The sequence below is a fragment of the Oncorhynchus mykiss genome, chromosome 7 (genome assembly GCF_057628025.1).
Source record: "Oncorhynchus mykiss isolate SJ-2025 chromosome 7, ASM5762802v1, whole genome shotgun sequence".
Classification (NCBI taxonomy): Eukaryota; Metazoa; Chordata; class Actinopteri; order Salmoniformes; family Salmonidae; genus Oncorhynchus; species Oncorhynchus mykiss.
Genome location: NC_143028.1, coordinates 68,077,883 through 68,104,383, shown reverse-complemented (window position 1 = coordinate 68,104,383; position 26,501 = coordinate 68,077,883). Strand labels below are relative to the sequence as shown.

The 26,501-nt window shown below is 41.4% G+C and overlaps 1 protein-coding gene across 1 annotated transcript in view; it reads left to right on the top strand.

Annotated features, from left to right (window-relative positions):
- The window catches only part of LOC110528472 (syntaxin-18), a 45,825-nt gene that overhangs the window by 8,718 nt on the left and 10,606 nt on the right, over positions 1-26,501 (top strand). Inside the window, exon 2 of the mRNA XM_021610563.3 lies at positions 21,902-21,969. Coding sequence (XP_021466238.1) covers positions 21,902-21,969 — 68 coding nt within the window. The remainder of the gene's footprint in view (positions 1-21,901; positions 21,970-26,501) is intronic.

The following is a 26,501-nucleotide window of genomic DNA, read 5'->3' as shown; positions in this document are numbered from 1 at the left end:
GGGTAGGAGCAAACCCATGTAATGCTTTGTAGGTTAGCTGTAAAACCTTAATCAGCTCTAGCCTTAACAGGAAACCAGTGTAGAGAGGCTAGCACTGGAGTAATATTATAACATTTTGGGGTTCTAGTTAAGATTCTAGCAGCTGTGTTTAGCACTAACTGATGTTTATTTAGTGCTTTATCTGGGTAGCTGGAAAGTAGAGCATTTCAGTTGTCTAACCTAGAAGTGACAAAAGCATTGGTAAATTTTTCTGCATCATTTTTGGAGAGAAAGTTTCTGATTCTTGCAATGTTACGTAGATTGAAAAAAGCTGTCCTTGAAACAGTCTTGATATGTTTGTCAAAAGAGAGATCAGGGTCCAGAGTAACGCCAAGATCCTTCAGTTTTTTTATTTGAGACGACTGTCTCAAGATTAATTGTCAGATTCAACAGAAGATCACTTTTGTTTCTTGGGACCTAGAGCTAGCATCTCTATATTGTCTGAGTTTAAAAGTAGAACATTTGCCGCCATACACTTCCTTATGTCTGAAACAGGCTTCCAGGGAGGGCAATTTTGGGGCTTCACCATGTTTCATCGAAATGTACAGCTGTGTGTCGTACACGTAGCAGTGAAAGTTAACATTATGTTTCCAAATGACATCAGCAAGAGGTAAAATACATGTTGAAAACAAAAGTTGTCCTAAAGCGGAGCCTTGAGGAATACCGAAATTTACAGTTGATTTGTCAAAGGACAAACCATCTACAAAGACAAACGGATATCGTTCCGATAGATGAGATCTAAACCAGGCCAGAACTTGTCCAATTTGGGTTTCCAATCTCTCCAAAAGAATGTGGTGATCGATGGTATCAAAAGCAGCTCTAAGATCTAGGAGCACTAGGACAGATGCAGATCCTCGATCTGACGCCATTAAAAGGTACTTTACCACCTTCACAAGTGCAGTCTCAGTGCTATGATGGGGTCTAAAACCAGACTGAAGCGTTTTGTATACATTGTTTGTCTTCAGGAAGGCAGTGAGTTGCTGCGCAACAGCTTTTTCTAAAGTGTTTGAGAGGAATGGGAGATATTTAAAAAAAAAAAAAATCTGGGTCAAGGTTTGGCTTTTTCAAGAGAGGCTTTATTACTGCCACCTTTAGTTAGTTTCGTACACATTTGGGTGGATAGGGAGACGTTTATTACGTTCAACATAGGAGGGCCAAGCACAGGAAGCAGGTCTTTCAGTAATTCAGTTGGAATTGGGTCCAGTAGGCAGCTTGAAGGTTTAGAGGCCATTACTATTTTCATCAATGTGTCGAGATATAGATATAGAAACTTTAGTTTCTCCCTAGGTACTGGCATTGTTGTGCAGAGTCAGGACAACTGAGCTTTGGGAAATACGCAGATTTAAAGAGGAGTCCGTAATTTGCTTTCTAATGATCATGATCTTTTTGTCAAAGAAGTTAATGAATTTATCACTGCTGAAGTGAAAGCCATCCTCTCTTGGGGAATGCTGCTTTTTAGTTAGCTTTGCTCGATTACATTGGAAAAATAGGATGATTGAGCAGCAGTCAGGGCTCTTACTACCGTGCAGTATTGGTCTTTCCAAGCTAGTCGGAAGACTTCCAGTTTGGTGTAGCGCCATTTCCGTTCCAGTTTTCTGGAAGCTTGCTTTATTCCTCAGGTATTTTCTGTGTACCAGGGAGCTAGTTTCTTATGACAAATGTTTTTTATATTTAGGGGTGCATCTAGGGTATTACACAAGGTTAAATTGAGTTCCTCAGACAGGTGGTTAACTGATTTTTGTTCTCTGACGTACTTGGGTAGGTGGAGGGGGTCTGGAAGGGCATCTAGGAATCTTTGGGTTGTCTGAGAATTTATAGCACGGATTTTGATGATCCTTGTTTAGGGTCTGAGCAGATTATTTGTTGCGATTGCAAATGTAATAGTCCGATAGTCCAGCATTATGAGGAAAAACATTAAGATCCACAACATCCATTCCACGGGACAAAACTAGGTCCAGAGTATGACTGTGGCAGTGAGTAGGGGACATGTTGGACAAAACCCACAGAGTCAACGATGGCTTCGAGAGGTTTTTGGAGTGGGTCTGTGGACCCAGGAGGTAGCTATAAAAAGTGATTGAGTAGGCTGCATAGATTTTATGACTAGAAGCTTAGAATATGAAAATGCTGTCTTTAAAAAGATATATATATTTAAATTTGCTATTGTAAATGATAACACCTCTGCCTTTGCGGGATGCGCGGGGGCTATGGTCACTAGTGTAACCAGGAGGAGAGGCCTCATTTAACTCAGTGAATTCATCAGCCTTAAGCAATGTTTCAGTCATGCCAATCACATGAATATTATGATCAGTGATTAGTTAATTGACTACAACTGCCTTGGAATTGGGGGATCTAACATTAAGTAGCCCTATTTTGAGATGTCACAATCTCTTTCAATTATAACAGAAATGGAGGAGGTCTTTATTCCAGTGAGATTGCTAAGGCAAACACTGCCATGTTTAGTTTTGCCCAACCTAAATGGAGGCAAAGACACTGTCTCAGTGGGGATAGCTGAGCTGACTACACTGACTGTGCTAGTGGCAGACTCCACTAAGCTGACAGGCTGGCTATCTCATTGTGGAGCTAGGGTAGTTAGAGCCCGTCTATGTTCGTAGATGAGATGAGCACCCCTCCATCTAATTTGTAATTAAAGCCAGTTTGTTATTTAGAATTATTATGTTAGTTTAAAGAGGGAGAGAAACCAAAAACCTACAGTCATCTCATGGATCTCCCAGTCGAGGCCGGCACAGGTTTTGAACCAGCATCTGTAGCAACACATCTTGCACTGCGATGCAGTATCTTAGACCGCTGCGCCACTAAGACACTGTACAACGTGACCGGTTGGGAGTAGGCTACAGTACTACTGAGACACAGTTGCGCCTTGTGACCCAAAAGCATAATCAGTGCTCTAACTCCCCCCTGCGCTGGTCTGGAGCAATGAAGTAGTGACGCAGGGTACCATACTAAACCACAAATCACCTCTGTTCCGCACCATAATCGCAAAACCTTGAGTAACCACTGTATGCCTCTACACACCCATTCTCTCTCGCCCTCCTATACATATTCATATTCACCCTCTTTTACTCTCCCATTCATATGCAGACACATACCCTCTTGCCCACACACACCCATCCATAGAACAGTTATTGACTTACATGCTATATTTAAGCAATAAGGCACGAGGGGATGTGGTATATGGTATATATATTGGCCATATACCACAAACCCCCGAGGTGTCTTACTGCTATTATAAACTGGTTATCAACGTAATTAGAGCAGTAAAAAATCCATGTTTTGTCATACCCGTGGTATATGGTCTGATATACCACGACTGTCAGCCAATCAGCATTCAGGGCTCTAACCACCCAGTTTATAATTCCTCTTTTTAATATTGTATTTTCAGTGTCCCTGTATCTCATTGGCATTGGCTAATTATAACATTACTTCCTAGAGAAGAACAGTTACTTGGAGACAATAGTCTAAATTCTATTAGGGGGAGGGAATATTGTCTCAACTTAGCTTGCTTGTAAGTTGATCTATCAATTTTAAAAGCTTAATTTTTGTTTTGTTTTTTTGTTTAAAATTTTACCCCCTTCTCCCCAATTTCGTGGTATCCAATTGTTAGTAGCTACTATCTTGTCTCATCGCTACAACTCCCATACGGGCTCGGGAGAGACGAAGGTTGAAAGTCATGCGTCCTCCGATACACAACCCAACCCACACAGCACTCATCCAACCTGGAAATTGAAAAAATTGGTAGCTGTAAGAGGTTAACACAGCGCACATCCAACCCGGAAGCCAGCCGCACCAATGTGTCGGAGGAAGCACTGTGTACCTGGCAACCTTGGTTAGCATGCACTGCGCCCGGCCTGCCACAGGAGTCGCTGGTGCGCGATGAGACAAGGATATCCCTACCTGCCAAACCCTCCCTAACCCGGACGACGCTATGCCAATTGTGTGTCGCCCCACGGACCTCCCGGTCGCGGCCGGTTACGACAGAGCCTGGGCGCGAACCCAGAGTCTCTGGTGGCACAGCTGGCGCTGCAGTACGGCGCCCTTTAACCACTGCGCCACCCGGGTGGCCCTTAAAAGCTTAATTTAAACTATGTTGTCTGGCTTCTACATATAAACACAGTTTTGACGGTACAAAACGGAGTTACCATCTCCCATGCGTCATATCGGTACGTGCGTGTGCCTTCCCCTGGATTTCTTTCAGCTTTTTTTCAGGCCTAGATCGCAAACACATCATTGGTGTTGAAATAGAGAGAATAAGTGTGCCGCATGCAGCATGACCACTGTGACATGGAGAGGTCAGTTCCCCGACATGAGTGTCATGGATACAAGTCCCATCAAAGGCCCCTTGAAGAACTCCTCTGGATTTCCCAGGGGCTTCAGCTCTTGATCCGTTCCTGATGTTCCCACTCATCATCGGCAGGAGAAACGAGCCCAGTCACACAGCTCCACACAACTATACTTTGTTATGCTTTGCTCACCCCTGTTGCAATGATATTGGAAATGGTGGTGTAATAAAAGCAGGGATGCTGATTTGAGGGAACTCAAACTGAGTATGCCTGTCCATATTCTCCCCACCCCGGGCCCACACCCTCCTGCTGTCTCCCCTACTGCTACTGATATCATCTGAAATGATCTCGGTGAACCAACGTTTGGAGAAATTAAAATTGTGACTTTGGAATGTCCTGACTACATACAGTTATGTTGTGGTTTTCATCCACCCCCACCCTCTCATCGTCCTCTCTGTACAACTTCAGATACAGGGTACATTTTTTGTATGTGCGAGCCCTCTCTTCGCATGTTTGATTCCATAAACATGCTGCAATAACATTTTTCTTTCTGCTTTCTAACAATTTCTTGAGGAAAGCCGATCCTCCCAAGAGCCAGTGATTAAAGGTGGAAGATCAAAAAAGAGAAAATATTAAATTAGGTCCCCAGTAATAATGTTGATGGCCGGTTCCTAATGCTGAACAGATGTGGCCGCCCTCCCAACACATGTACTGCCTTCTCAGTTTTCAGTGACACTTCACTAAACAGATAGCAAAAAAAGTTCAAAAGTAAACAAATATAAAGTAATGTGTATAGATTGCTTTTTTCATTAAAAACTTTACCCTTTGTGGAAAGTGAACTTCTTTTTGAAGAAGGCGAAGCGAAAGGCTCTATGGACTAGGAAGAGGGTTAGTGTGTGCAGGGTGCGGTGGTTGGGGGGGGGGGAAATCTTTTACCTTGTTGTGGGCACTGTGATCTCAGTTTCACCGCTCTCCTCCTGGTCTTCACAGCAGGCTGGCCTTCTCCTGTTTAAATGGAGGTCACCCCAAAATTGTTAAATTGTGTGTAGAAAAATAGCCTTTGGCTACTCACCGTGCCTTCAGCAGTGCTGTTCCAAAACAGTTTTCTTTGAATCTCCAAAAAGTGTGGCGAACAGCCAGTGCTTAGAAGTATGCATTATTGCTAAACTTGAGCGAGGCAGGGGGTGACCTCATATGGTGAATTTGAAATGGAAATGATAATCTGTTAAATTCTCAAAACATTGAGTTACATTTGGAAAACTCTGGTCTATTTTAGCTTAGTGTTTTGTGTTTGCAGTGAGCTGTGAACGTCTCTCCTATTGGAGAACCTCGGGCTCTTGAACAGAATAACTTTGGATTCTGTCAGAAAGTTTAAGTGCTTCTACAGCACCGTAAATGTGATGCTCTGGTGGAATTTAGCTGCTCTGAAATTAGAATACCATAGCCTAGGCTATATTTATTGGCCCTTTTACATGAGAATCCTACTTTGAGCAGTAAATACATCTCTTCACCCCATTTCTTCCAGTTGACACAGACCAAGTTTTCACAAGTCACCCCACAATAATTGCCATGAACCTGCATCGGCTGTCATGATGATCAATGAACCTGCATCGGCTGTCATGATGATCAATGAACCTGCATCGGCTGTCATGATGATCAATGAACCTGCATCGGCTGTCATGATGATCAATGAACCTGCATCGGCTGTCATTATGATCAATGAACCTGCATCGGCTGTCATTATGATCAATGAACCTGCATCGGCTGTCATTATGATCAATGAACCTGCATCGGCTGTCATGATGATCAATGAACCTGCATCGGCTGTCATTATGATCGATGAACCTGCATCGGCTGTCATGATGATCGATGAACCTGCATCGGCTGTCATGATGATCAATGAACCTGCATCGGCTGTCATTATGATCAATGAATCTGCATCAGCTGTCAATTGTTTTGTAGTCTCACTAGTCTTCTTCTGTCTGTCCCCCAAACTATCTCTCTTTCGTTTTCTCTTTCTTTCTCTATCTCTTTCACAAACACATGCAGTGATTAGAACGTTGGGCCAGTAACCGAAAGGTTGCTAGATCGAATCCCAAAGCTGACAAGTTAAAAATCTGTTGTTCTGCCCCTGAACAAGGCAGTTAACCCACTGTTCCTAGGCCGTCATTGTAAATAAGAATTGGTTCTTAACTGACTTGCCTAGTTAAATAAAGGTTAAATGGGATTTTTTATTTTTTAACTGCGAATCATTCTCTCACCACAAGGTTGTGATTTGAGGGGATTTACCTGAGCTGAATGTCCTGCTAAACAATGTCTTTACCATTTGGGTTCATCTCCACTCTCTTTTCGCATTGAAGCCAGGCAAATTCCCAAAGATGTTTCAAAAAAGGGATTTCCCCTGTTTGCAAAAATGAAAATAACAAAGTGTAAAATATGGAGACAAATGCACAAACACTGTCTGTAGACTAGTGTCAAACTTAAGGGCAGCAAGACAGAATCCAGATACTCTGCAAACTAAACAGTTTAATTCTAACAAAAGTACTGTACTGCTTCAGAGAGACAGGCTTTAAAGGCAAAATTCTGATTGATATGAAGACTCTTTCCTTGACAAATAGGCATAGGCCACATAAGACTGTTATCTAAAGGATAATTGATTACTCAAACATGATCATTTCCGCTATCATTTTGCATATCTGTATTAAAATCGGCAGACACATTTCCTTAATAATCACAAACTGTCAAACATCCACTCATGCTCAGGGAAAACAGAACAAACCTCGAGGAAAAGTGACATTTCTTAAAACAACTGTAAAAGGTTTCAAGACTTAAATGCCTGTCTCTTTCACAAAGACATAATAACCATTAAATCCTGTGAACAATTGTATTTTTTAAATAGGATAGCCTTAAATACAGATGGTGACCAGTTAACATTGTTTGGGCAGCCTACTGTACATTGGTACACGCTAAGTCTGTTCTACTGTTTACCAAAAATGTGCATAATATACACAGGCATAAGAAGAGAAGAATGTGTTCCTTCATCTAAGTGTTTTGTTAATGAATCCCTTAAGTGCAACGACACCAAACATAAGGGTTGCTCAAATACCCAACAAACACCACATTCCAGTCATGTTTTCCATCTAACTTCAAAATAAAAGGCTGACTAAAAATAATTGGAGGGGTAGAGGATGATCTGGCGGGAAGTCTGTGGTCTCAATTTCTTTCTTTCTCAGTAAATCTTCAACATGAAATTACTGTTTGCATATATGGGAGTCAGGACAGACAGACAGAGAGGTAGCTGCCTTGAATAGGATAAAACTGAGGCTTTTTTCATCAAGTGAACACATTACTTGTTTTTGCCCCCAAGTTATGTAGGTTTGTTCAAAGAAAAAGTCCCAGCTAAACAAGATGCTGTTTTAGAAATAAATAAATTATATATATATAAAATACAATTGGGGAGTATATCAACTTTAATATTGCAGATATATTGTAGCTTCCATCAATATAGTTGTCTGCATCATTTTCAATCCCCTGTGTGTGTGTGTGTGTGTGTGTTTATATATGTGTGTGTGTGTGTTTATATATGTGTGTGTGTGTGTGTGTTTATATATATATGTGTGTGTGTGTGTGTGTGTGTGTGTGTGTGTTTATATATATATATGTGTGTGTGTGTTTATATATATATGTGTGTGTGTGTTTATATATATGTGTGTGTGTTTATATATATATATGTGTGTGTGTGTGTGTGTGTGTGTTTGTGTATATACATACATGCATACAATATAAATATACACACTATACAGTACAAGTCAAAAGTTTGGACACCTACTCATTCAAGGGTTTTTATTTTTACTATTTTCTACATTGTAGAATAATAATAAAGACAAACTATGAAATAACACATGGAATTATGTAAACTCAGCAAAGAAAGAAATGTCCTCTCACTGTCATCTGCGTTTATTTTCAGCAAACTTAACGTGTAAATATTTGTATGAACATAAGATTCAACAACTGAGACATGAAGACATAAACTGAACAAGTTCCACAGACATGTGACTAACAGAAATGGAATAATGTGTTCCTGAACAAAGGGGGGTAAAAATCTAAAGTAACAGTCACTATCTGGTGTGGCCACCATCTGCATTAAGTACTGCAGTGCCTCTCCTCATGGACTGCACCAGATTTGACAGTTGTTGCTGTGATATGTTATCCCACTCTTCCACCAAGGCACCTGCAAGTTCCCAGACATTTCTGGGGGGAATGGCCCTAGCCCTCACCCTCCGATCCAGCAGGTTCCAGACATACTCAATGGGATTGAGATTCGGGCTCTTCGCTGGCCGTGGCAGAACACTGACATTCCTGTCTTGCAGGAAATCACGCACAGAACGAGCAGTATGGCTAGTGGCATGGTCTGCAGGATGAGCGTGCAAGAAGGGTACCACATGATGGAAGAGGATGTCTTCCCTGTAAGGCACAGAGTTGAGATTGCCTGCAATGACAACAAGATAAGTTTGATGATGCTGTGACACACCGTCCCAACCATGACTGACCCTCCACCTCCAAATCGATCCCGCTCCAGAGTACAGGCCTCGGTGTAACGCTCATTCCTTCAAAGATAAACACGAATCCGACCGTAATCCCTTGTGAGACAAAACCTTGTGAAGACTTACAGGAAACGTTTGACCTCTGTCTTTGCCATCAAAGGGTATATAACAAAGTATTGAGATAAACTTTTGTTATTGACCAAATACTTATTTTCCACCATAATTTGCAAATAAATTCATTAAAAATCCTACAATGTGATTTTAAGAATTTTTTTCCCTCATTTTGTCTGTCATAGTTGAAGTGTACCTATGATGAAAATGACAGGCCTCTCTCATCTTTTTAAGTGGGAGAACTTGCACAATTGGTGGCTGACTAAATAATTTTTTGCCCCACTGTATATCCATGCTTGGACTGGCAGAATTATAACTACCCAGAAAAAATGACATAATGTTGAATACCATATATTTGATGTGTCACGGGTACAACTCAAAATTTCTTGAAGTTTTTTTTTACAAAAACTTCCAGACTTAAACTGAAAATAATTCAAAAATCTATGAAAATATTTCACTTCATCATTTGAGATTTGTTTTTGTCTGAGTCAACAAAACAAACGTATTGTATTTTAATATAAAATACTGGTGTTACACTGTATGACAATATTTTGTTACCCTGAATGACTCATATCAATATGGCCCATAAATATTGATTAAATGTGATTCCTTCAGCAATAACAATAATTTTGGCACTGCTCAACTTGGTGCAGCCAGTTAAACTGGTGCCTCGCAAGAGCATCCAGTTTCTCGTTGAAGTTTTTAGCCAGATCGAGCCACGTGCCCATCTTTTATTTCTCACAAAATTGGTAAATTAATTTTCTCCATTGTTTGATTTATTCCTTTGCCACTGTTGCCATGAAAATCGGTGCATTCTCTTCAGGTAGGGCCAGCTCTACTTCATCATAGCAACACTTTGCACAAACACGGTACATGCATTGCTTGTTCTTGAGATCACAATGGAATACAGTAACATGGAAACGCTTGAGGTTTTCATCAACCCGCTTTGGCCCAACCAGTCAACTAGAAGTTTCACATTCTCGTGATTGAGACACGCTCAGGTGTTGCGCTCATGTGCCTTTGTCTCTGTAATGTAAAATGGCCACAGTCGTAAAAACTGTCCTGTATGACAGCGAGTGTCCCATCCACCTCTGAATTGTACTCTGCGTAGAGTTCTTTTAGAGATTTAATGAGTATGCGCCTCTGAACCTCCTTGTTTTGCGTGACAGTGTCTTTCTTCCCTGAGAGAAGGTGACTATTTTCATCTCTACTGAGAAATATAATGACCTATGTTTTCCTCACTAAAGACATTTTCTTTTTCCCCCGTGGCCTGATTTTTCACTTAGATTGCATTTGAATTTATTTGACCTTTGCATGCCTTTCGGAATTTGTCACTTTTTTGTTGTGATTGTTTTAGTTGCATTTCCAGTTGGAGAATTTTCTTCTTTAGTTCTCCTTTTTCCTTTTGCAGCCACTTGCAATGCTTTGATACCTTTTAAAAAAACTTTTTCTGGAATGGAGGAAGCAAGTGGTTGCTCCAGTGTTTGAGATTGAGTCTCAAGGGATTGCTCCTTGGAGTCAAGGATTCAGATGGTTGCTCCAGCTCTGGAGGCGCAGGTTCATGTTGTACTTGTAGAAGTTGTTCAGGGGGCTGCTCAAGAGTTTCCTTCAGTGGATACTGGAGTTAAATTCATCACCACATTTATTTGTTAGATTTTTTTTTCACAGCTCCTCTGATTTAATCTCCATTTTTTTCCCCCTATTTTTTTTCAGCATCAGATTGTGTCATTGTATGGATTGGTGGATGATCAGGAGTGACATCATTCTTCCTTCTCTGATGGCAAATTATGACACTGGCACAGAATAGGATTCGCATCCATTAAATGTTTAGTAGTCTATTAATAGTAGGCTATACAATGATAACAGTTAATCAACGTTTAACATTTAACTCCCTCTCCCTTTCTCTCTCAAACATGTTTTGTTTCTATTTCATTGCTAATGTTAATTATGATCACTTTACTATAATTTGAGCCTGCTTTACATTGCAATTAGTTGCATTATTACATGGTTATTACATGATTGTTAATGTTGTAATTTATGCATTGTTAAACTAACTGGTACATTTCTATTCAATGCAGGTACACAAATGCAATTTCAAGATACCTACATAAATTGCCCATCAAACTACTTCAATTCAAACTTATACAGTTTCGATTTTTTTATAAAGTGCCCCAATTGTGAAGCAGCTATTAACTAATATAATTCATAATCCATTTTAATCCAATATTTGTGTGTTTGATATTATATGAACTAATATAATATATCAATTATACCTTAACTGCAGTGCAATAAAACATTAACTACAGTGTAATAGTGCAACTTAATGTTAAGCGTTATCCACCCAGCTTTATATCCTATTATTTTGCTGACAGTAGCATAAAACCATGAAAACAATACCTTGCTTTATTTCTGGCTAGTCTTTCCTCCCTAGCAACTGGATCTGTGTTGATCTTTTGCCTGTGCCGTGCAGCCACTTCTTATTAGACAACGACATCTACAGTATAAAGATAATGTGCCTTGTAATACCTTAAAATGCCATAAGATAGTTTTAAAATGATGATATTGAGTATTCATACAACAAGTAAATTTGAATTGCATGATTAAATGTTGTAAACTAGTGAGAACATGGGATAACAAATCTACTGTCATTCAGCATAACGGGTGACATTGTGGTATAACATTAAACTTTTTTTTGTGCTGAAGGCACAATCAGCTGAAGGCTGATTATCATGCGATATGCTTTAAAATTGATTTGTACCTTTGTTATACTGAATGACCTTGATGAAGTGAAAATGTCCGGACAAAAGTTATTCAAGTTTAAATATTTTTTCGATACAGTATGTTGCCCATTATTCTATATATTGTTGCAAACACTAACACAGTTATGCCATGGGTGTTCATTTATATTTTTAGGATGAATTTCTACATTTTAAAAACAATTATTTGTTATTAGAATTTTTACCCGGACAGTTACACTGAAGGACATTTTGACACTTTTAGAGCTTAATAACCGTAATTTAATAGTTTGATTCACAGATATTTCTGGGTCAAAAGGGGTGTAAGAGTTGAGTGATTTAATATTATATTTATTTTTCTATGTTAAATGAATGGTCTTTGGACACCAAATTTACACATCTCGTCTTTGACCCTTATATAAATTATAAGCAATATAGACAGCATACATGGTTAATATTTGCCATTTACCTCTGCTAGATCACATTTATCAATAAAAGCGCTATTCATTTTTTTTAAATTAAATTATTTTGTAAACAATCTAAGACGTGGGTGGTATAAATCTTGTATCTTGAACAAATATAAATTAAACACGTTTTTCATCGCTATAGATGTTTTTTGCTTTGAACTGAACAAATTGGAAGGACACATTTTACATACAGTACTTTATGGAAATAATAAATGAGCCCCATTGTAAACAAATGGGGGCTGGTCTACACACCACATGAGGGACAGAGTTTTACTCTGTGTGTGTTGCAAATGTATTTCTTGCACTTGATGCATGTGTACTGTGTCTTCCTGTCCTTCTTGGTTCCACCCACATGGCAGCACTTCTTCTTGTTGCTACCGGTTGCAATCTAGAATGATGAAAACTAGTGATCCACCGATATTACATTTTTGGCCGATACCGATATCTGATATTTTCCATGCCAAAAAACTGTACTAGACTCCTTTTAAGCAGTCTAGTACAGTTAAATAGTTAACAGACACACACATAGACGCAGCGGTCAAAGGCACTGCATCTCAGTGCAAGAGGCGTCACTAAAGTCCCTGGTTCGAATCCTCAGGCTGTATCACATCCGGCCGTGATTGGGAGTCTCATAGCACGGTGCACAATTGGCCCAGCGTCGTCCGGGTTTGCCCTGTCATTGTAAATAAGAATATGTTCATAACTGACTTGCCTAGTTAAATAAAGGTTACACACAACACACTGACCAAAAAAGTTATTTTGTTGCCATTTCCGTATGTCCATTTACGTATGGCATTTACGTATTTACTTGCTGTGCTTTTGGTCTTTGCGTGTCAAAAAAGATAAACGTCAAATAAGCGTGTTGACCTATCAGGACCTGAATATGACTGCACATAATAATTTAACACGTTCATACATTTTTTACGTACACACAATAGGCTGACTGGGGAGGTGATTTCACACAGTCACAGTCCTGCGCTAAGAGCTACAATGCTAATATTTGCATAAACTCTACACAGTCGTGTTTTGTGGGTGTCACCGAGTAGACTGATACCCCATTTCATTGCTTCACATTCCAACATTGTTTAACATTTATCTAGTCTAAATATGGCATGATTCAACCAATTGTAACCTTCTGCATCACTTTTAAAGAGGTACTTTTATTTTGAAGGTAACCCACAAATTCCACTATTGTGCCTAATCCTTATTGTGGCTAGCTTCACAACACATAACCCGGTCCGGTCGAGCCTCACTAGCCAGATAAAGCTAGCAGGCTGCTTAAAACGTTAGCTTTGGGCAACAAGGTTAAGTTGCTGGCTAGCTATTTATTTTCATGAACTGAAGTTCAATTTCAATAGGCGAACAACAAGTGGCTACCTAGCTAATACTTACTCACAAGATTCCTAAATCATTGCTAAGAATAATGAACATGACTGCAGTTTCTACTGGTCATTGTTTTCCGGCTGGTTGTATTGGTGCTAGCTAGGTACCAAGCTAAAGCTAGCTACCCCAGACATTGCGGGCGACAGTGCTACTGATAGTAGTGGTGGCGCTTGGCTTGCACGTGCAAATTCAGAACACACAATATTCTATAATAGAACTGTGTTATTTGACGTGTCAAATTAAAATATTTAACGGGTCAAATAGTGTTATTTGATGTGTATCTTTTTTGACACGCAAAGACCCAAACAGAGGTCCATAGTATGTCGTGAAGCTAATAGCAGTGACGCTATTACTGTGTAACTCCAGTAGGGCAACGTCTGAAAAATAGTCGGCGAAAGCCAACATCACCCATGACAGAGAACGGTTGATTGTCAAGGGCAATGAATTCCATTATCTTAGCTTTAATGGATTTCGCCTTTTGAGTTGTCTCGCTGAAATGTTCTTACTCTTTCAAATGACTACGTGACCTGTTGACTGCTCGATCCATACAGCAGACATTGTGGGCTAGGTTAGGAATGCTGTGTTGCGCAAAATTTTACGTGGCGCCATTACGTCATGTACCTACGTTTATATATGCACGTCAGCTTTGACATCGGTATTGCACATCGGCGTTAAGCTAGACATCGGGCCGATACTGATAACGGCATTTTTAGCTAATATCGTCCGATTCCGATATGTTCATCAATATATCGTGCATCCCTAATGAAAACACTTAGTTCAGGAATTTTACTAACATCTCACTCACTCACATATAGTTACAGCAGGCCAAGGTAGAAGAGTCATACAAACACATGCAACAACATCACTCACACTTACTTCCGGAATTGGAGTTGTTGGTACTGTGGGTCTGGCGAATGCGGAACCAGCATCCTCCTCCTGAATTCTCTTCACGATGGCTGCAGAAGCTGGGGTTCTTGGGATATGTTGCCTCTTCTGGATTTGAGGTCTTACCAATGCCTTGCCCAGCTCTTCGACAAAGAGCGGTCTCCTCTGGAGCTTCCCTCTGTTCCAATCTGGGTTCAACACCATCCAGATGTCAAACGTTGTATCCCGAGCTTGTGAAGAATATCACAAGTGGCCAGCTAAGCATTCTTCTTTTGCAGCTGTAGCCAGTCACCAGCTTGTCTAAATATCCACCCCTCCTTTTGTGGCATTGCAATCCATTATGATTTCTGGTTTTTGATGTTCCCGGCCACAGATTTTCACATCCCTATGCAGCATACTCATGAGTACCCCATTTTTGCCTTTTTTTGGCACGTTGGACAAGGGACGTGTCGGCCGTGAACACAAACGTAGAGGAATTGATAGTCCTGTTCTGTGTATTCAACAGCTGAGGTGGGAGCTCTGGCTTGTTTTTTTGTACTGTTCCTACCATCGTCAGCTTCCTCTTGAGGAGCTCCTGTCCCAGCTTATGCCCCAGCTTATGCAATGTATAAAAGTTATCGTATGTGATGATGTAGCCACGGAGTCCCTGTATCACATCCAGGGCAACCCACATTCCTTTGTTCTTCTCAGGGGCTCCTCCATCTGGTTTCCCCCTATACACTTGCAAGTTCCATGCATATGATGAAGCTGCATCACAGGCACCCCAGATCTTGGTTTCGTATTTTGTGAGCATGTACTGACTGCCTGAAGGGGCAGCGACCCCTAAATGGTATAAGCTGTTCATCAACCGTAACGTTGGGCCCAGGGTTTTAAGACCGGGGAAGGCGGTCCACCCACTTGTCCCACACTGACCTGATTGCAGTTAGCTTGTCTCTCTGCCGCCGAGCTCGTCTGGTGTCTTGGTTATCAAAGCCTGGAAATAATGTGAAAGTTTTCCATAGACATTGTTGCACGGAAAAGTTCTCTGCCAGTTTCTGCATCCCACAGGGATTTTGTGGATTCCCCATTGGAGCTGAAAAGAACAACAAGGATAAGATCCCCAAACCTATTCCCCCTCAGGAGACTGAAAAGATTTGGCATTGGTCCTCAGATCCTCAAAAGGTTCTACAGCTGCACCATTGAGATCATCCTGACTGGCTGCATCACTGCCTGGTATGGCAACTGCTCAGCCTCCAACCGCAAGGCACTACAGAGGGTAGTGCGAACGGCCCAGTACATCACTGGGGCAAAGCTTCCTGCCATCCGAGACCCCTATACCAGGCGGTGTCAGAGGAAGGCCCTAAAAATTGTCAAATACTCCAGACACCCTAGTCATAGACGTGCTATCGCACGGCAAGCAGCACCAAGTCTAGGTCCAAGAGGCTTCTAAACAGCTTCTACCCCCAAGCCATAAGACTCCTGAACATCTATTCAAATAGTTACCCAGAGTATTTGCATTGCCCCCCCCCTCTCCCCCCCTTACACTTCTGCTACTCTCTGTTGTTCTCATCCATGCATCGTCACTTTTTAATAACTCTACCTACATGTACAGTTGAAGTCAGAAGTTTACATACACCTTAGCCAAATACATTTAAACTCAGTTTTTCACCATTTCTGACATTTAATCCTAGGAAAAATGCCCTGTCTTAGGTCAGTTAGGATCACCACTTTATTTTAAGAATGTGAAATGTCAGAATAATAGTAGAGATTTATTTCAGCTTTCATTTCTTTCATCACATTCCCAGTGGGTCAGAAGTTTACATGCACTTGGTAGCATTGCCTTTTAAATTGTTTAACTTGGGTCAAACGTTTCGGATAGCCTTCCACAAGCTTTTCACAATAAGTTGGGTGAATTTTGGCCCATTCCTCCTGACAGAGCTGTTGTAACTGAGTCAGGTTTGAAGGCCTCCTTGCTCACACACGCCTTTTCTGTTCTGCCCACACATTTTCTATGGGATTGAGGTCAGGGCTTTGTGATGGCCACTCCAGTACCTTGACTTAGTTGCCATTTTGCCACAACTTTGGAAGTATGCTTGGGGTCATTGTCCATTTGGAAGACCCATTTGTGACCAAGCTTTAAATTAATGTCTTGAGATGTTGCTTCAATATATCACATAGGTTTCCATCCTCATGATGCCATCTATTTTGTGAAGTGCACCAGTCCCTCCTGCAGCAAAGCAACACGACAACATGATGCTGCCACCCCCGTGCTTCACAGTTGGGATGGTGTTCTTCGGCTTGCAAGCCTCCCCCTTTCTACTCCAAACATAAAGATGGTCATTATGGCCAAACAGTTCTACTTTTTTTTCATCAGACCAGAGAAAAATTTTCCAAAAAGTATGATATTTTTCCCCATGTGCAGTTGCAAACCGTAGTCTGGATTTTTTTATGGCGGTTTTGAGGCAGTGGCTTCGTCCTTGCTGAGCGGCCTTTCAGGTTATTTCGATTATAGAACTCGTTTTACTGTGGATATAGATACTTTTGTACCTGCTTCCTCCAGCATCTTCACAAGGTCCTTTGCTGTTGTCCTGGGAATGATTTGCACGTTTCACACAATAGTACGTTCATCTCTAGGAGACAGAACGCGTCTCCTTCCTGAGCGGTATGACGGCTGCGTGGTCCAATGGTGTATTGTTTGTACAGATGAACGTGGTACCTTTAGTGTTCGGAAATTTCTCCCAAGGATGAACCAGACTTGTGGAGTTCTACAATCTTTTTCCTGAGGTCTTGGCTGATTTCTTTTGATTTTCCCATGATGTCAAGCAAAGAGGCACTGAGTTTGAAGGTAGGCCTTGAAATATATCCACAGGTACACCTCCAATTGACCCAAATTATGACAATTAGCCTATCACAAGCTTCTAAAGCCATGACATCATTTTCTAGAATTTTCCAAGCTGTTGAAAGGCACAGTCAACTTAGTGTATGTAATCTTCTGACCCACTGGAATTATGATACAGTGAATTATAAATGAAATTATCTGCCTGTAAACAATTGTTGGAAAAATGACTTGTGTCATGCACAAAGTAGATGTCCTTACTGACTTGCCAAAACTATAGTTTGTTGACAAGAAATGTGTTAAGTGGTTGAAAAACAAGTTTTAATGACTCCAACCTAAGTGTACGTAAACTTCCAACTTTAACTGTACATTTTACCTCAACTAACTGGAGCCCCCGCACATTGACTCTGTACCGGTACCCCGCAGTATATAGTCTCGCTATTGTTATTTTACTGCTGCTCTTTAATTACTTGTTCCTTTTATTTCTTATTCTTATCTGTATTTTTTACAAACTTTTAAACTGCACCTCTGAACCTAAATGTATACACAAAAAGATGTATCATCCCCCCCCCCCCCCCTTCTAAACCAGCAGCATCTTCTCTCTGTTCTCTCCTGAGAGCTAGTGGGGCTCTTACACTAGGGACCTACTGCCACATGCTGGTGAGGTGTTGCAAAGCAGAGACATGTTGGCTTGTATGGAATTTAAGAATATGATGTTTGTCATTTTGATTTTGATTTGAAGTAGATTTCAAGTAGCACACCAGTGGTCTAGTGACCCTGGATTGTAGGTCTACTATGTGTGTATTGTTTAAAAAAAATGCTAGGTATTATTATTGCGCTGTTGGAGCTGGAAACACAAGCATTTCGCTGCACTTGCGGGATTTGCAAATCTGTGTACGCGACCAATAAACCTTGACTAGAATTGTATTTTATTTACAATAATTAGCATGTTATGGGATTATAGCTGTGAGGAAAAATAGTGAAAATGCCTGGGAGAATTGGAAAAACAACAAACACTCAGGCCTTTGACGGTTGGAGATGCCCAGACACAGTAGACAACACACGCCTTTCAACCATGGGAATGTTTCGCTTCACTCAACCCTTTTACAAGCACAGATACTCTAAATAACAAATAACATTTGATCCCTTAAACCTGCTTGATTCTAATTACTCTGAAGCAATGTCACACCTTAAGACTAAACTGTCTAAACTGCTTGGAGTAACCCTGGATTGTAAACTGCCATGGTCAAAACATATTGCTCCAACAGTAGCTAAGATGGGGAGACGTCTGTCCATAATAAAGCGCTGCTCTGCCTTAACACTATCAACGAGGCAGGTTCTACAGGCCTTGGTTTTGTCGCACCTGTACTATTGTTCAGTAGTGTGGTCAGGGGCCACAAAGAGGGACTTTGGAAATTGCAGTTGGCTTAGAACAGGGCAGCACGGCTGGCCCTTGGAGAGCTAACATTATGGCTCAAAGTGGAAGTGGAAGAGCGATTGACTTCATCATTATTTGTTTTTATAAGAGGTGTTGACAAGCTGAAGGTACACCCATGCATACCCCACAAGACATGGCACCAGAGCTCTCTTCACAGTCTCCAAGTCCAGAACAGACTATGGGAAGTGCAGAGTACTACAAAGAGCCATGACTACATGGAACTCTATTCCACATCAGCTAACTGATGCAAGCAGTAGAATCAGATTTAAAAAGCAGGTAAAAATACACCTTATGGAACAGTGAGGACTGTGAAGTAACACAGGCACATGAATACACACACATGATAACATATGCACTATACACACATGTACAGTTATGGCCAAAAGTTGAGAATGACACAAATATTAATTTTCACAAAGTCTGCTGTCTCAGTTTATATGATGTTAATTTGCATATACTCCAGAATGTTATGAAGAGTGATCAGATGAATTGCAATTAATTGCAAAGTCCCTCTTTGCCATGCAAATGAACTGAATCCCCCAAAAACATGTCCACTGCATTTCAACCCTGCCACAAAAGGACCAGCTGACATCATGTCAGTGATTCTCTCATTAGCACAGGTGTGAGTGTTGACGTGGACAAGGCTGGAGATCACTCTGACATGCTGATTGAGTTCGAATAACAGACTGGAAGCTTCAAAAGAAGGGTGGTGCTTGGAATCATTGTTCTTCCTCTGTCAACCATGGTTATCTGCAAGGAAACATGTGCCATCATCATTGCTTTGCACAAAAAGGGCTTCACAGGCAAGGATATTGCTGCCAGTAAGATTGCACCTAAATCAACCATTTATCGGATCATCAAGAACTTCAAGGAGACCGGTTCAATTGTTGTGAAAAAGGCTTCAGGGCTTCCAAGAAAGTCCAGCAAGCGCCAGGACCGTCTCCTAAAGTTGATTCAGCTGCAGGATCAGGGCACCACCAGTACAGAGCTTGCTCAGGAATGGCAGCAGGCAGGTGTGAGTGCAGCAGGCAGGTGTGAGTGCATCTGCATGCACAGTGAGGCGAAGACTTTTGGAGGATGGCCTGGTGTCAAGAATGGCAGCAAAGAAGCCACTTCTCTCCAGGAAAAATATCAGGGACAGACTGATATTCTGCAAAAGGTACAGGGATTGGACTGCTGAGGACTGGGATAAAGTCATTTTCTCTGGTGAATCCCCAATCCGATTGTTTGGGGCATCCGGAAAAAATCTTGTCCACAGAAGACAAGGTAAGCGCTACCATCAGTCCTGTGTCATGCCAACAGTACAGCATCCTGAGACCATTCGCGTGTGGGGTTGCTTCTCAGCCAAGGGAGTGGGCTCATTCACAATTTTGCGTAGGAACACAGCCATGAATAAAGAATGGTACCCACACTTCCTCCGAGAGCAACTTCTCACAACCATCCAGGAACAGTTTGGCGATGAACAACGCCTCTCCCAGCATGGTGGAGCACCTTGCCATAAGGCAGAAGTGATAACTAAGTGGCTCGGGGAACAAAACATCGATATTTTGGTCCATGGCCAGGAAACTCCCCAGACCTTAATCCCATTGAGAACTTGTTGTCAATCCACAAGAGGCGGGTGGACAAACATAACCCCACAAATATGACAAACTCCAAGCATTGATTATGCAAGAATGGGCTGCCATCAGTGTGGCCCAGAAGTTAATTGACAGCATGCCAGGGTGGATTGCAGAGGTCTTGAAAAAGAAAGGTCAACACTGCAAATATTGACTCTGCATCAACTTCATGTAATTGTCAATAAAAACCTTTGACATTTATGAAATGCTTGTAATTATACTTCAATATTCCGTAACATCTGACAAAAATATCTAAAGACACTGAAGCAGCAAACTTTGTGGAAATGTAATATTTGTGTCATTCTCAAAACTTTTGGCCACGACTGTACACATGGATTTTGCATTGTAGATATGTGGTAGTGGAGTATGGGCCTGAGGGCACACACTTAGTGTGTTCTGAATTCTTTAATGAATGTATTGTAATGTTTTTAAAATTGTATAACTGCCTTAATTTTGCCAGACCCCAGGAAGAGCAGCTGCTGCCTTGGCAGGAACTAATGGGGAGCCATAATAAATAGAAATACAAGACGTCTAGGCCTATTTGTTTTCTGGGAGAGGAGATGGGTTTCAAGCAAATTGTAGCTCTGTATGAAAATAAAAAAAACATTCTCAGAAAACCCTGTTAACACAGTGATTTGGTCACTAGAAGAAAAAGATTGGACCGAAGACAGTGGGCTTTGGCTTTACCAAAACAATCCAGCTCACCATGGGCTTCTGTCACAGTCAAAGTCATTGTGTCATTTTCAATACTTCGCTTGTCTGGATTATTTTCTGTTTTTTCTTTTCTTTTCTCAAACAGAGCCTGCTGTGTGTGGACTCACACACACGTCTGTCCTTATCGCGCTCCAATCTGTAGATGGGGAACAATTAGGTATTTTTCGATGTTGCCTGAATTACAGGATTAAATATTGGATTCCACCGAGTTTCCTCTGGTTTTCCTGCGCACACCTTTTGCTCTGACATTTTATCTGTGATAAATAGTTGACAGATTATACATTTTAGGCATATTTTAATGTTTTCTGTCAGGGCAGCTATATAGAAGCGTATAATTTTATTTACTGGTACTATTTAACAAGGAAATTGCCAGTTTGAATTTGGTATGTCCTGCCGTTAACTAATAGTAATTGGTAAACATTCCGAATGGATAGAGAGACACATGGACAAGGTTTGCCTGTCAGTCAATGAAAGCAAAGTTGTTGTTTTAGGCCTAACTTGAGACGTGTGAGCAAGGCCTGAAATGAACTCTTTGGTCCACCAGTGAAGGAATGAAATCCACCAACCTCTGACTTCTTACCAGCATTTGGTTGTGCGAGACATAGTGTGCGAGACATCGTTGAGAGAGAGGCCTACTTCTCAAGATACTGCATCGTTATGTCATAAGCCCTTTAGATGTTTACACTGGTTTGGTAAAAATTAAAAATAAAGGGGTTCCAGGTACATCTTACCAATGAAAGTCCACAATGATGGCCAAAATCATGAAGAGGAACTGTGATGTAGTCAACAAATGGAGAAGGAGACATGAAGAAATTTATAAATGTTCATGTTATGTATTTTCTATTCATATTGACAGATCTCTAACATCACCAAGCTGAAAGACTTTCTACTGCAGCACAGGAAGGACTATGTGAATGCTGGAAGGTAAGCCTCCTATCAGGTTACCGAACCATGTCTTGTTTACTGTCTGTTTTCTATCCATTTCAACTGTATGACTTTCATGTGGCTAATCCATTTTCACGTTTGACCCCAAAAATGCCCCCACCAAGGTTTCAGCTCGGCCTTCGTGTGGATTGTGATATATTTAACCGTTGACAAAGTAATTGATGTTTCGGAAGTTTACATATACTTAGGTTGGAGTCATTAAAAGTCGTTTTTCAACCACTCCACAAATTTCTTGTTAACAAACTATAGTTTTGGCAAGTCGGTTAGGACATCTACTTTGTGCATGACACAAGTAATTTTTCCTAAGGCTAATTGACATAATTTGAGCCAATTGGAGGTGTACCTGTGGATGTAATTCTTTTTGCGAAAAGTGCAAATAAATCCCAAAACAACAGCAAAGGACCTTGTGAAGCTGCTGGAGGAAACAGGTACAATATTATCTATATCCACAGTAAAATGAGTCCTATCAGCAAGGAAGAAGCCACTGCTCCAAAACCGCCATAAAAAAGCCAGACTAAGGTTTGTGACAAAGATTGTAGTTTTTGGAGAAATGTCCTCTGGTCTGTTGAAACAAAAATATAACTGTTTGGCCATAATGACCATCGTTATGTTTGGAGGAAAAAGGGGGAGGCTTGCAAGCCGAAGAACACCATCTCAACTGTGAAGCACGGGGGTGGCAGCATCATGTTGTGGCGGTGCTTTGTTGCAGGAGGGACTGGTGCACTTCACAAAATAGATGACATCATGAGGAGGGAAAATTGTGGATATATTAAAGCAACATCTCAGGACATCAGTCAGGAAGTTAAAGCTTGGTCGCAAATGGGTCTTCCAAATCAACATTGACCCCAAACATACTTCCAAAGTTGTGGCAAAATGGCCAAAACATACTTCCAAAGTTGTGGCAAAATGGCTTAAGGACAACAAAGTCAAGGTATTGGAGTGGCCATCACAAAACTCAATCCTATTGGAAATTTGTGGGCAGAACTGAAAAAGCACGTACGAACAAGGAGGCCTACAAACCTGACTCAGTTACAACAGCTCTGTCAGGAGGAATGGGCCAAAATTCACCCAACTTATTGTGGGAAGCTTGTGGAAGGCTACCCAGAAAGTTTGACCCAAGTTAAACAATGTAAAGGCAATGCTACCATATACTAATTGAGTGTATGTAAACTTCTGACCCACTGGGAATGTGATGAAAGAAATAAAAGCTGAAATAATAATTATCTCTGCTATTATTCTGACATTTCACATTCTTAAAATAAAGTGGTGATCCTAAGACAGTGCATTTTTACAATGATTAAATGTCAGGAATTGTGAAAAACTGAGTTTAAATGTATTTGGCTAAGGTGTATGTAAACGTCCAACTTCAACTGTACATATGCAATGTCAGAGCGGCATGGACTAAGATACAGTAGAATAGTATAAAATACAGTATACATATATGAGATGAGTAATGCAAGCTATGTAAACATTATCAAAGTGACCAGTGTTCCATTTCTTAAAGTGGCCAGTAATTTCTAGTCTATGGCTATAGGAGCAGCCTCTAATGTGCTAGTGATGGCTGTTTAACAGTCTGATGGTCTTGATAGAAGCTGTTTTTCAGTCTCTTGGTCCCAGCTTTGATGCACGTGTACTGACCTCACCTTCTAGATGATAGCGGGATGAACAGGCAGTGGTTCGGGTGGTTGATGTCCTTGATGATCTTTTTGGCCTTCCTGTGACATTGAGTGCTGGCTTGGCATAAGCTTATGTGTGGCTGCTTAGCCATTTCATGAAGCTCCCAAAGAACATTAATTGTGCTGATGTTGCTTCCAGGGACCATTTGGAACTCTGTAGTGAGTGTTGCAACCGAGAACAGACACTTCAGCGCTCGGCGGTCCCGTTTGGTGAGCTTGGGTTGCCTACCACTTTGTGGCTGAGCCGTTGTTGCTCTTAGACGTTTCCACTTCACAATAACAGCACTTACAGTTGACTGGGGCAGTTCTAGCAGGGCAGAAATGTGACAAAACTGACTTGTTGGAAAGGTGGCATCCTATGATGGTGCCATGTTGAAAGTCGCTGAGCTCTTCAGTAAGGTAATTCTACTGCCAATGTTTTTGCCTATGGAGATTGCATGGCGGTGTGCTCGATTTTATACAGCTGTCAGCAACGGGTGGGGCTGAAATAGCTGAATCCAGTAATTCGAAGGGGTATCCACATACGTACTTATTATATACTGCTAAAAAAAAATAAAGGGAACACTTAAACAACACAATGTAACTCCAAGTCAATCACACTTCTGTGAAATCAAACTGTCCACTTAGGAAGCAACACTGATTGACAATAAATTTCACATGCTGTTGTGCAAATGGAATAGACAACAGGTGGAAATTATAGGCAATTAGGAAGACACCCCCAATAAAGGAGTGGTTCTGCAGGTGATAACCACAGACCACTTCTCAGTTCCTATTCTTCCTGGCTGATGTTTTGTTAATTTTTGAATGCTGGCGGTGCTTTCACTCTAGTGGTAGAATGAGACGGAGTCTACAACCCACACAAGTGGCTCAGGTAGTGCAGCTCATCCAGGATGGCACATCAATGCGAGCTGTGGCAAGAAGGTTTGCTGTGTCTGTCAGCGTAGTGTCCAGAGCATGGAGGCGCTACTAGGAGACAGGCCAGTACATCAGGAGACGTGGAAGAGGCCGTAGGAGGGCAACAACCCAGCAGCCTTTGTGCAAGGAGGAGCAGGAGGAGCACTGCCAGAGCCCTGCAAAATGACCTCCAGCAGGCCACAAATGTGCATGTGTCTGCTCAAACGGTCAGAAACAGACTCCATGAGGGTGGTATGAGGCCCGACGTCCACAGGTGGGGGTTGTGCTTACAGCCCAACACTGTGCAGGACGTTTGGCATTTGCCAGAGAACACCAAGATTGGCAAATTCGCCACTGGCGCCCTGTGCTCTTCACAGATTAAAGCAGGTTCACACTGAGCACATGTGACAGACGTCTGAAGTCTGGAGACGCAGGCAGCAGAACGTTCTCCACGGCAACATCCTCCAGCATGACCAGTTTGGAGGTGGGTCAGTCATGGTGTGGGGTGGCAATTCTTTGGGGGGCCGCACAGTTCTCCATGTGCTCGCCAGAGGTAGCCTGACTGCCATTAAGTACCGAGATGAGATCCTCAGACCCCTTGTGAGACCATATGCTGGTGCGGTTGGCCCTGGGTTCCTCCTAATGCAAGACAATGCTAGACCTCATGTGGCTGGAGTGTGTCAGCAGTTCCTGCAAGAGGAAGGCATTGATGCTATGGACTGGCCCGACCTGAATCCAATTGAGCACATCTGGGACATCATGTCTCGCTCCATCCACCAATGCTACGTTGCACCACAGACTGTCCAGGAGTTGGCGGATCCTTTAGTCCAGGTCTGGGAGGAGATCCCTCAGGAGACCATCCGCCACCTCATCAGGAGCATGCCCAGGCGTTGTAGGGAGGTCATACAGGCATGTGGAGGCCACACACACTACTGAGCCTCATTTTGACTTGTTTTAAGGACATTACATCAAAGTTGGATCAGTCTGTAGTGTGGTTTTCCACTTTAATTTTGAGTGTGACTCCAAATCCAGACCTCCATGGGTTGATATTTGATTTCCATTGATTATTTTTGTGTGATTTTGTTGTCAGCACATTCAACTATGTAAAGAAAAAAGTATTTAATAAGAATATTTCATTCATTCAGATCTAGGATGTGTTATTTTAGTGTTCCCTTTATTTTTTTGAGCAGTGTATATTACAATGTTCACTCACTGTTGTCCATAAAGAAAACAGCACAAAAATAAACACATCTATACACTGAGTCAATGAAATTGAGCATTGGCTACATAACTGCAAGTATAATGCGAAAGTCCAAAAAACATGCCTCCGTACAAAAGCTTTAAATCACAGCAAATGTTCTTTCACCCTTGTCAGCCTGTTAAGGAAGAGTCATAGAATAGCTACTTCAGAGTAACCAGTAAGTAATTACCACTAGTAACAACATAAGCTCAAGAAACTAGCCATGATTGTCGGCCATGTTTACCAAGTTATATGCAGCTTCATGTCTGTGTCCTCTGTAGCTAAGCCCACATTTACCAGTAACTTTAACTACATCAATCACATGTTCCATGACATGCCTCCTCTTTCTGACCTGTGTAACTCTTATCCCATGTGTAACTCTGTTGTTTTTGTCACACTGCTTTGCTTTATCTTGGCCAGGTCGCAGTTGTAAATGAAAACTTGTTCTCAACTGGTCTACCTGGTTAAATAACAAAATATGATTGTAGTAACTTGTAATGCTGGTACTAATGGCGCTAATGATCTTTGTCATTGCCTGTGCTGTGTCACACAGGCTACTGTGTTACATTCATGGATGTATTCTGGTTATCTTACTGTAGCCTGTTTCGCTGTACAGTGTATGTATGCTTTCCCTAGCCTATGTGGCATGAGTTATGACTGAATGCTGGCATGTCTATAGTCTAGGTTTACTTTTTTTTTTT